General features: G+C 49.6%; 2 protein-coding genes across 6 annotated transcripts in view; both read right to left on the reverse strand.

Moving 5' to 3' along the window:
* Positions 1–7,179, reverse strand: part of hnrnpm (heterogeneous nuclear ribonucleoprotein M) — a 102,036-nt gene extending 94,857 nt beyond the window's left edge. Inside the window, exon 1 of the mRNA XM_069186121.1 lies at positions 7,175–7,179. The gene's annotated coding sequence lies outside the window, so the exon portion shown is untranslated. The remainder of the gene's footprint in view (positions 1–7,174) is intronic.
* pip5k1ca (phosphatidylinositol-4-phosphate 5-kinase, type I, gamma a) overlaps positions 1–7,750 on the reverse strand; it is a 50,690-nt gene extending 42,940 nt beyond the window's left edge. For 2 of the 5 annotated variants that reach the window (XM_069186117.1, XM_069186116.1), the window contains exon 1: positions 7,317–7,749. In XM_069186117.1, the coding sequence (XP_069042218.1) occupies positions 7,317–7,449 (133 nt within the window). In that variant the 5' untranslated portion in view covers positions 7,450–7,749. Of the gene's footprint in view, positions 1–7,316 lie in introns of all 5 variants that reach the window. The other 3 variants (XM_069186118.1, XM_069186115.1, XM_069186120.1) reach the window with 2 other exon arrangements.
* Between the last annotated feature and the right edge of the window lie 4,185 nt (positions 7,751–11,935).

An 11,935-nucleotide genomic window follows, 5' to 3' on the forward strand; every position in this document is an offset into this window, starting at 1 on the left:
GTGCAGAAGAAGAAAAAGGAAAAAGACAGTCTTGCTTTGTTACAGGACAGGAAGAAAGAGAGACAGCTCAGTCCATGTGAGTTAGGATAGACTGGCATAAGGCAGGAGGAAGGTTACTTTTACCCTGCTGATGATGTGATGTGTGACTGCAGCAGTGATCTTGCTCATTATAAGAAGAACCGCAGGTGTCTGTGCTTGGCTGCGGAGCTCTCATCTGCTGGGATGCGGCGGAACGCCTTAAAGTCACAATCCTCCTTAAAATTGTGGTCAAAAGCACAGATCTGACCACTGGCCTCTCTGGTGGCCCTGCTGAAAGGGTCAGAGGTCACCAAGCGGACATCACGCTGCCCCAGACATTTTCCCCCAGGCCCCTCTCAGCCAGGTACTGCAAAATTACCACCCACATGGAAAACGCTTTCTAGCTTCCGATCGCTGTCTTCCCCCTCGCAATTTCTCAACACCGCCTCTAGAGCCGGATCAAAACACACCACCGCCAAACAGCCCATGCCGTTTACCAGGGGGACCCCGAGTTGTGTCAGAGCCGTCCCGTGCCTGTCACTGCTGCTGCTGTTGCCGGGAGAGATCGATCCCCAATTACAACGCACGGCAGTTTCTGCCCTGCTCAGCACTTTCGGCGGGTGTGGAAGGGGGGTGGAATGACCGCCAGCTTCATGGGAGCGTGCACGCATAGAGATAAGGCAGGGGAATTCTGGGAAGCTTGACAGGGAGGTGTTGGGCATCATTCTGAAAGGGGGCATCTCGGGCGACAGATCTCAATGGTGCAAAAAGAGCCTGGAAGCACACTCATCTGTGCATTCACAAATGTGTGTAAAATATCAGCCCCGCTGGGTTTCACAAACATTGTTTCAAGAACGCTCCTGCTTGATGCAGGCCGGCCCCCTCCGCTCTGCGGGTTTCGGCGAGGTGGGCTGCTGCCGGGTCGCGAATGGGCACGAGGAGGGAAGGCACGAACGCCCCCCCGCTGGTGTCCCGCCTCACAGAGGGCGGCAGGATAAAAAACAAAAGACGACAGCAATGTGCGCACGCCCAGAATGAGCCACAGACCAAGCCATCACACACACCCATCTTAAGAGTCAGAGCAGGCTCAGCTCCCTGAAATGCAAGGCTACAGCTGAGGGGAGGCCATTCGGATCTTGTCCAGCGTGAAGCCAATGTATCGGCACCAACGCTACTGGCTGGGCCTTCCGCCCAAGAAATCATTTTTCCGTAGACGGAAAACGGAACGGGCGACATAAATCTTCTCGAGCGGGCTGTGCGCTGTCCATGTGGCTGTTCTCCTGTAGACTTTCAAACAAAGAGATGGCTATGCCTCATGGGGCACGGAGGCATATTCAGAGGGTAGACGATGCAAAATAACTAGAGACCCCGAGGCGTTTGAAAGAGAAAACAAAACCCAGCCTCTATGTCACCAGCCACACCCAAGCGATCAGGAAAAGCAGAACAGCACACACTCACAATAGGAAGTTGTGCACTGACACAGGAAACCTGCACAGTGTGTTCTTGTTTCTCTGGGGTTTTATTTTTTGTTTCAAAGAGAGAGAGAGATAGAATCTAAAGACCTTCAGTTATTTCTGTAAAGCTAAACAGTAAGATCAAAACCATAGTAACCACACAGTGAAAGGGAGTTCTACAATTAGTCACTATTTACACACCCACAGTGTTACCGTCTTGGCCTCCAGGCCGAATCAGCATCTTCCCCACAAATTACATAATTACAAATTATTTCATTCAGTTGACTCATGTCTTTCGCCAGCCAGCACGTTGTACAGTGTTATGTGCAGCAGACAGGTAGGTGACTATAGGACAATTTTCAAAACTAGTCCAAAGACATAGAGAGCATCAATGCATAACCTCTCTGATGTGGGAATGGTTTTAGAAATGGCAAGGAAAGGAGACAATATGTCCCCCTTTTCGTACTGTCCAGCAATTTTCTCATTTCCCATTTTTGCCGTGAGCCATGGGGAACCAAACCAGTTTTTTTTTTTTTTAACTTTTTTCTGTTGGTTACGGTCCAGTTTCCCCACACTGTGAGGCACAAACCTTCACGAGCAAGATGCAGATCTGGCGTCTCACCGCCAGAATGTCTCCCACCCGGCGAGCAGCGCGGTGGAGCAGGCCGAGCGAAAAACAGAACGATCTGGAGCCAACGCACAAACCCCCCCCCCCCCCAGTGCGCTCACACAGCACGGGATTCTGGGACTCACAAGCCTCTGATAAAGAACAGAGAGGTCCCGGGGGGTGAGCTCGCTTACTGAAACAGCCATTCATTACCAAGCTCGGATTTCTAAACCAGCACACAAAGGATCAGTTCATCTTCTTCATGCACCCCTGTTCAGTGGATTTTGGCAGTACAGTGGGGACTGCAGAACAGACACTTGAGATATTTGATGAATTTATTCAATAACAGCGGGAACAAATACTAATAACGTAAGACCTGATCTTGACAACTTGACCATGTAGCCTATAGCTAAAGGCAAACACTGCTCCGGTCATGAATCTCTTCAAATATGTTAACTAATCAACTGCACATGTATAATCACGCTTGTAAAACATTAACTGATGCTGCCTGCAGTGCAGAAGCTCATATACAGTCCCCAGACTTTACCACCCTATTATCCATGGAAACACCAGAGCAACACGGGCAAGGACAGCAAACAATCGTTTAGCAGTGCGATCCATTTTTACATTTTACCAGGCACAGGCTTTTAAACACTGCGGGCAAAAGAGCACAATATATAATATAGAACGATATATGCAAAACCAGATCATGAACTTGAAAGCTCCAGCACGTGGATCTGTTCATCAATCTTCTGCTCATAAAACCTGAAAAGGCTTGCAGTGCCAATCAATGGCAGTTTGATTAGCTTCCCTGTCGTAGCACTGCTCCAACAGAAGTTATTTTATTGTTCCCAGCACAACGGTCTCACAACACATCTCGCTTTGAGCCCAGTCGCAACGCAGAAGCCATCAACACGGACTCTCCCAGCCAACAGGTGAAGCACACTTGAGACGGAAAGAAAAAAAATCAAGGGAGGCTGATCGATCAATCGCTCGATCAATCTACACAGCCGGGTTCAGCATCTGCCTTCCTTCTCTGTTCTCAAGGCAGCACTGTGTGGGCTCCCAGGCAGAGCTCTCTGGGAAAGACCAGTCCCACAGCCGTGCCTGAGGAGGCCCGTGGAATTTCTCTCCAGCTGGCTGGACAGAATTCACCTGGGCCTCGCTTCAGTGAGCTTTGTTTCCCTCGACCGGGGGCAGGTAGCTCCGCTGTAACACGAACCCCCACTCCCTCCCCAAACCGACCAGCTGATGAAAGACTCTTGTTTGGATGAGCCCTCTCGCTCAGTCATCTTTTCTTTACCCCCCAGTGTCATGGCACTGCCCAGCACCAATGTGCTTGGCGCACATTAACGCGGACCCATGACTGGTCTAGAAACACCAGCCACCAGAATGGCCTGAGAGATCACCGGCGTGCAGCTCTCCCTGCTGTGATCCGATCTTCAGCCGGGGCACAGTCCCTAGCAGGCCCAGAGCCACGCGGCACCAAGACCGCGAGGAATTCCACAAGAACGGATCCTCTGTCGCTGCCAAGTTCTACACTGTCTAGATTTCGGAGGGCGGTGATGTCACTCCCGTAACTAGCTTAGGGTGCTGAGCCCTGCCACACATGAACTGTACAGGCGCCCAATTTGTTAATGAAACCCCCCGACACGAGTCCTAATGCTCGTATCTGTAGAGCATGCTCCATACTGCGCTCGCTCTATAGGACGAGCCCAGAACTGAACTGTGCTCAGGGCTCTGGACTCCAAACCAAACACAGTGTAGTTTCAAGACGCCATTATGGACAGTACTGGTGGACCACGTTTGACTCCCGCTCTCCACCCAGATGTAGAAACAGCTGTCGCAGCGCTGTGGGGAGCTAGCACCCATACAGAGGGACAGTCCTGTACTCTGTCTGCTTAATGTTACTGAAACTGGGATAAACACTGAGGCGACGAGCCACTAGTCCTCAGTGTGGACTTTTATTTCGGCCTTTTACTTGCTTCACACAAAGGAAGCGCAGAAGCACAGTAACAAACCTTTAGAAACAGTAAAATCGATAATTAATAACGTTAATCAGCTCAATATGGAAAAGGACCCAGAGGAGAAGGATGCGATGTTATCACACTGAGGGGAACAGGTGTCTCTCCCTCACTCACTCTGTCCCTTCCAGCCTCTTTAACAGCTATCATCATCAGAACAAAAATAACTTTCCAAGAGCCCATTTGGAGTCCCTATTCGAGCGCCCTTGACCTAGGCACCATCACAAAAACGTTAAATTAAACTACTCATTGCAGAGATAATTAATCGGCTTTCTGATACTTCGGTCCAAAAGCACTGAATAAATAAGGAGCTACTGCGGTCGGGCCTAAGTGCCTGGCAAAACAAAACACTGGAAGAGATCCTGGCGTCGTGCGAGTTTTATTCAGAGGGCAGCCAAGAAGCCGGCTCCCTCTATCTTTCTCTTCTTCACCCTCGTAAAACGACAAACCGCGGCACACAGCTTCCACGCCGGGCTGGACCGCGGGAGTTTTTGCAGAAGAGGGCGGCGTCGATCAAGAAAAGAGCGAACAAAAAGGCGGATCGGGGGGCCACCCGGGTGTCCGCCGCTCTGCGCCGATATACTGTATGTGTGCACTGATTCATCCCTGCTGCAGGGGCGCTCCTGGGGGACCCGGACATCACGCTCCCCGATAATTACACGGTGCGCAAATAGCACATGCATTACGGTTCAAGCCCCCGGCCAGTTTGAAGCGCCGCAAGAGGCTGGAGCACGTTTAATGACCCAGGAACGAGCCCGCTGGTGGAGCCAAAAGCCCACAATCGCGCAAAAACCGACTCGACGTCAGGCAAACGCTTTCCTCCTCTGCTCGGCCTCCCCTCTGGCTCCACAGCGCACTTCGAGAGCTAGGGTCTCTGTGGGACCCTCCTGCTCCAGTTGAACTGGTGCATCCTACTGTAGCTGAAGGGTTCGGAAGCAGAGGAGTCCCAGGCACACACAGAGGGCAGACGGGAAACAAACTCATCTGGATATATGGATGAAAAAACCTAAAGAGGGAACCCCCTCGAACTGCAGTAATCTGAGCCCAGATCTCTCCGACAGGAGTATTTGCCCCGTCAATAGAAATCAGAAGGAACCAGCCATGTCATCCAGTGGTGATCTGGTAATAATAATAATAATTAATTAATATTTTAATCCCTTATTCTTTCACAGCCCTTTTCTGGACACTCCACTCAAAGTGCTTTACAGGTAATGGTGATCCCCTCCACCAACACCAGTGTGTACCCCCACCTGGCTGATGCGCCAGTACTCTCCCCCACTCACCAGCTCTCAGTGGGGAGGAGAGCAGAGTGATGAAGCCAGTTCAGAGATGGGGATTATTAGGAGGCCATGACTGGTAAAGACCAGGGGGAAATTTGGCCAGGACACTTCTCGAGAAACACCCTGGGATTGTTAATGACCACAGAGAGTCAGGACCTGGGTTTTACACCTCCGTTCCCAGGTCCTGTCAGTAGGTTATTGGCTACTGGAGGTTGCCAGCTTCTTCCAGAGCGCCGCTGCACAGAGTGGGCTCTGTGGTTCTGCGGACAACAGCGATGGCCCACTACTGACCAGACCACAGCAGGGAGTCCCCTGTATTCACACCAGACACGAGTCCGAGCTGTACTGCACACCCAGGCCTGAATGCAACTTAACCCCACGGAACAAGAGCAGACTCCCAAGAACCGCAACAGGTCAGGGGCTGCACTGTGTCAGGGAGGACAGCGGTCACTCGGCGTGGCTGTCTGGCTCCATCATCACGGCTTCTGTATCAGGGACCACACACGTCACCTCGTTTCGTAAAACACTGCACAACCAACGTTACGCACCGTGTAGTGAGCAATCCGAACAGCTGCCTGCGAAAAAGCAGCGAGGCTGCTGTTTTTTTTTAAGGCGGATTTTTAAACGAGACTGAGGGTTAATATCGAAATATCTGCCCCGGATCTGTAGTGTCTTGCCAAAAAAAAACAGTTTCGGCCAGTTTCTAGACGAGCGATTTCACAAGGATGAGCTTTGATTTATCGTCATGAAACTCAAATATTGGTTGTTGTTGGGTTTTTTTTGGGGGGGAGGGGGGGGACCGTGCGAATCCACCGAGTTTTCCCGTCGCGCGGAGAAACGGGGGTTACAACGCACCCCCCCTCAATTTCCGTGAGCCCCCAAAAGTGCCGACCCAACCAACAGCTGTCTTCATTTAAAATACAATAATCAAGGAGCTGAATCAGCAGTTCCGAAGCCACTGTAACTAACGCGATGGAGATCCGCGCTAACTTATCTCGCACAAAAAAATGACCTTAGTGAAGGTTAACCAGAGAACCGTGGAAGAACGAATTTCATATTATTAACGTGCAATTCTCCAATTTACCAGGGCTCCAGAAAAAACACAACAACAGATAAAGACGACGGTAAATGAGCCCTAATTCCGGTATGCACTTCACACCACAACAAGCCTTCCCTTTCGGCACCATCGCTCCCAGTAACTCGGCTTTTACCGGCTGCCATAGCTATTTGTGCGAGTTGTCACCGCGTTAACCCCAGTTAATAACATCACATCACGCGTTTATTTCAGGACGCCAGACGGCAAGCGCTGCACCTCGCGTTTCTCCACGGGTGAAGAGCTGCAGACGCCGCCGAAGACGAGCCTCTCTTGTTTTTTTTTGTGACATTTGCAACGAGCGGGACCGCTTATTCAGTCACCTCAGACGGCCACAGCTGTGGGCTGGGGAACTGGGGGGGCTGTGCCGATATTATTTCTGACCCCCCCCAGGCAGGCAGCTCGGAAGCGATCAAGCCGGGGTTGAGGGCGATTAGCGCACGGATTAAGCTCCAGCAACATCTGGGCGGAAAACTCCGGGCAGCATCGCAGGACACCCCGTCCCATCTTCTATAAACAAGCGAGGCTCCGGACAGATGCTTTCCTTCCAATTCGGTATCGGGTGGGCTAAAATCATAATCCCCACCCCCTCTTACTCGCTGTGCACATAGCGTTAACAAAATACGAGCCTCAGCTGCAGTCAAATGACATTTAATCCAATTAAGACGTCCCGAGTTAACCGCTGCAACGATCGTAACGCACAGCCCCAGAAAGGAGTCGTCACATCGGTGATTAACATCGTTGCCTTTTTTTTTTTAAAAAAAAAGGAAATTCACCCCCCAAAGCAACCCCTCCGGGCGTCGAGCTGACAGCTCCGCAGAAAACGAGCGGCACCCCTACCGGTGTCCCCGGCGTCCATGCCGCAGCTGACCCCGATGACCGCCTCCGTCTCCTCCGGCGCCACAGCCCCGGAGATCGGCTTCCCTTCCCCGGCCTCGGCGAGGCTCGTAGCTCCCTCCGCCCCGGCGTCCATTCAGGATCCCGACACAGCCGAGCAGAGCAGAGTAGCCCCCCCTCCAAGTGAGACGATGGCCGTAGAGGCAGCCTTTCTGAAATCTCTCTAAAAATGAAGGGGAAGGGGGACTTGGAGAGTTCCCACGCGTACGGCAGATGGGGGACACGGGGAATGAGACATAAGACGCGAGCCTCCCGAGGTGCTGTTGTACAGGTCTTCTACATAAACCCGACGCCAGCCGTGCAAAACAGTACCATCAGCGCCGGGTGCTGCTGTTTGTGTCTCTCCTCCACTAGTCTGATTCTCCCCCCACTGCACTCCATGGGCTGCACGTCACGTATTCCTGGGTAGGCAAAGCCTGTGTGCAGCGATGACGTTGCGCGGCGTCTTTGTGATGACGTCACAAAGCCTGTTCGCTCGATGATTTTCCAAACGCTTTAGAAATGTTAAAAACGAAAGGCTGGGTGTATAGTTATTAGGTTTATTTTGAGTTCGAACAACGACTAGTACTACTACTAGTAGTAATATTTGGCTATCACGTAGTTATTTTCTTGTGTGTTTATTGTTCTGTACTACCGGTTGCTTCAATGTTCATTTATTGTCATTCTTTTATAGGACAATTTTTCCACATTACTTCACAGAAATAGCACATTAGTTCACACCAGTTCTCAGGGGGGAGGAGAGCAGAGTGATGAAGCCAGTTCAGAGATGGGGGTTATTAGGTGGTAAAGGCTCTGGGGAAATTTGGTTAGGATGCCAGGGTTACACCCCTACTCTTTTCGAGAAACCTTGGGATTTGTAATGACCATGGAAAGTCAGGACCTCGATTTTATGTCTCATCCTAAGGACGGCGCCTTTTTTACAGTATAGTGTCCCCCTCACTATACTGGGGCATTAGGACCCACAGAGACCGCAGGGTGAGCGCCCCCTGCTGGCCCCACTAACACCTGTCTGTTTCGACCCATGTGTTATAATCTCTGCTATATTTGAGTGAAGGGGTTCCGATAGTGTTAAGAACTGACCTGAGCCAGCAGTCCGGTCAGTACATGCTTATCGTCTATCCAGCTCTCTTCTAAACCACTTTATCCGATACAGGGTTACAGGGGAGCCAGGGCCCATTCCAGTAAGCCTTGGGCGCAAGGCGGGGTACACGCTGGGTGGGACACCCATCCATCAGGGCACACAGACACACCCACTCACACCGGGGCCAATTTTGTCCGAAGCCAGTTAACCTACTAGCATGTTTATGGCCTGCAGGAGGAAAATGGGGAGAACATCCAAACTCCACACAGATAGCAGTGGTTACCATTGTGGCCACGCAGCACTGGGGCCCTGGGTTCAAGTCAGGACCTGGAGCCTTCCTGTATCTTGATGGGTGTTATTCTGTGGAGCCGGGATGGGCTACCTAACTCCTCGGGGCTATACACCAGTACTATAATCTCTGTATGGGTCTGGATGGGTTGATAGTCCATTTCAGGCATGTCCCCAGCATAGCCAGGGCCGATTTACTGTACACAGCTGGATGACTGCGATAAAGCCCCAAGCTCAAGACTGTCAGCAGTATCTGCACGGCAAGGCTTGGAGTTGTTTTAAATTACCATCCGATTAAGCGATCGGAGTGCTTCTCCACATAATTAGCTCAGGAAGGTACAGTAATTAAGATCAGAGATGGAATAGAAATCAGAGGATCCTGTGTCCCACGTGGACTGGAGTTGAACATCTGTACTGTAGAGGTTGAACAATTAACTACCCGACACTTGGCAATTAAGTCTGTTGAATGAGAAACACTCGTATTAAGGGTCTCTGATGAGAGTAAAAAAAAAAGTCCTGACGTCTCTTGAAACGCCAGTGTGCACTTATTAAGCACATCCAGGTGGAAACCACGTGAGTATAAAGGTACAAGCTCATACATTGATTTCGTTTCTCTTTCTCTTACCGCCGGGAGACGCCTTGAGCGGCTGGTATTGTTTGGCGCAGTGACAGTTTCACATGGGAGGCCGCCCTCGTTTGTAATCCCGGCACGGACCAGCCCCGGTTTCGGGCTGACAGCTCATCAAAACCCCTGACGTGATCAGGAGGAAGGGCAGCCAGGCTAATGCCAAAGTATAGTGACGGGGACACTATACTGTAAACAGGCGCCGTCCTTCGGATGAGACGTAAAACCGAGGTCCTGACTCTCTGTGCTAATTTAAAATCCCGGGGTGTTTCTCGAAAAGAGTAGGGGTGTAACCCCGGTGCCCTGGCCAAATTTCCCCCTGGTCTTTAACAATCATGGCCTCCTAATAAGCCGCATCTCTGAACTGGCTTCATCACTCTGCTCTCCATCCCACTGAGAGCTGGTGTGTGGGGGAGCGCACTGGCGCACTATGGCTGCCGTCGCATCATCCAGGTGGGGCTGCACACTGGTGGTGTGGAGAGGATCCCCATTACCTGTAAAGCACTTTGAGTGGAGTGCCCAGAAAAGCGCTATATATGTGTAAGGAATTATTATAATTGTCTTGTGGCTTCACAATAAATAGGGCTATAGGTTTCCCCTTTCCGCTCCCTGCAGACTGCAATAGTCTGACAGCATAAAATCAATAGCAGTGGAATTGAGGTCGCAGACTGCGGCGCAGTGCTCTCGTTGGGATAGAGACTCGCACGGGCTCAGCGCGTATGGGCAAGGTGAATCTCATTGATCCTCCTGAAGCCTAAATGAACATCGATCTGGTCGGAACACACAGATGCGGTTGATACTGGATTGCGAGTCCATTTTCACAGTCATGTGAAGCGATTTACAGCGCGTGAAAAATAATTGCTTTTAAGCTACTTAATTTAATTTGAACGTCATAAGCATAAGTGACGCAGCGACGAGCGGACAACATCCGTTTCTACACCCTCATTGTAGCGTGTTCTAAAACTGGCAGAGAGAAAACTACCTTATCTTTCCAGCAGAGGGTGCTTTTGGGATGTTTTCTTCAGAGCCGTGCGCGTTTCTCTCTCATGTCGCTGTCTGCGATTCTGTTATTCCAAGAATGCGTTTAGTCTCGCCAGGGTGTACCTTGGCAGTACCATGTTTTTTCATTACATTACAGCTAATCCTTATCTAAAACTGAGAATGAAGAGGCAAAATGTTTGAGATGAATGAGAAAATACATATAGTATTACATAATAATACATTATACAAAAATACATTATTTATATTTATACGTTTAGCTGGCCATATTCCCGTTGGTGTTCCAATGTCATAGGTGCTAAAACGTGCATCTATGGGACAAAAGTGAGAAATAACATCCAAATTAAAACCTGCGCAGAACAGCGATACGTGAAGGTGCAGTACATTAACCTCTATTGCAATACATTTATATCTATATTTATATCTATATCTATATTTACATCTATATTTATATTCATATGTGTGATACGATTTTTCTGCGTACTGTTCTGTTCTTTGTTCTTTGTGTGTCCGGACTATGAGTAACTCTTTTAGTGCACCCTCACTGTACTGATTGTATTGTATTATTATTATTATTATTATTATTATTATTATTATTATTATTATTATTATTATTGTATCATTTGTTATACTGTGGCTGTGTTGTCTGTGTTAAGCAGTTGTTGCACTGCAATTTCCCTCACGGGGTCAATAAAGTATCTATTACATTACTAAGGTGCAGAGATGTACAACAGGTTGACTAGATTCATTCTGGAGACACTACTCCGGATATTGCGCCATAACTAGGCCCAGCCCTTGTGTGGGACAAAGGAGCACGTAAACCTTAATTCCACGGTGAAAAGTAGGAGGAGAAACACTTTTTAAGACGCGAGAAAGCCCAACAGACGAAATTCTGCGTCTTTTTAAAATAATGAACACAACTGGGGTTGTCTGAAGTTGGCATTTATACAGTATCTGACGCACCCATCTTGACATTTTAATGTCCCTGAATATGACAAGGACGACTTTAGTCAACTGAAAGCCTTATCCGCGTCTCACGTTTTTTCTTTTCGTGCGAGTATTCACAGGAGAAAGAGAACTCCCACAATGCCGTTTTTACGCCCACTCTTTGCATTTCTGGGTGGATGTGGTTCTAATTCACTTTGAATGAGATCATTCATCCCCGAGCTCACTCCTGGGCTCGTAGCACATTATCTATGGAGTTAGCATGTTCCGCTCGTGTCTGGCTGGACTTTCTACGGTCTCTTCCCACCCCCAAAAGACGTGCTGGCTATGTGAACTGGTGTCACTAAATTCTGTGTCCCTAGAAGGGAACAGTGTCCGTCCAGGGTATAGCCACAGTTTGCGCCCTGTGTCTATGTCCTGTATAACGTTCCCGGCACGGATGGTTAGTCCCGCTCCTGTATAACATTTTTTACATTATTACATTGGTGGTGGTGGAGGGGATCCCCATTACCTGTAAAGCGCTTTGAGTGGAGTGTCCAGAAAAGCGCTATATAAGTGTAGTTCAGGTGGGGAGCTGCGTCAGCATGCGTAGGCTGCAAAGGAACAAGTAATAGGTTTATTCCA

Source organism: Lepisosteus oculatus, chromosome 29 (genome assembly GCF_040954835.1).
Source record: "Lepisosteus oculatus isolate fLepOcu1 chromosome 29, fLepOcu1.hap2, whole genome shotgun sequence".
Taxonomy (NCBI): Eukaryota; Metazoa; Chordata; class Actinopteri; order Semionotiformes; family Lepisosteidae; genus Lepisosteus; species Lepisosteus oculatus.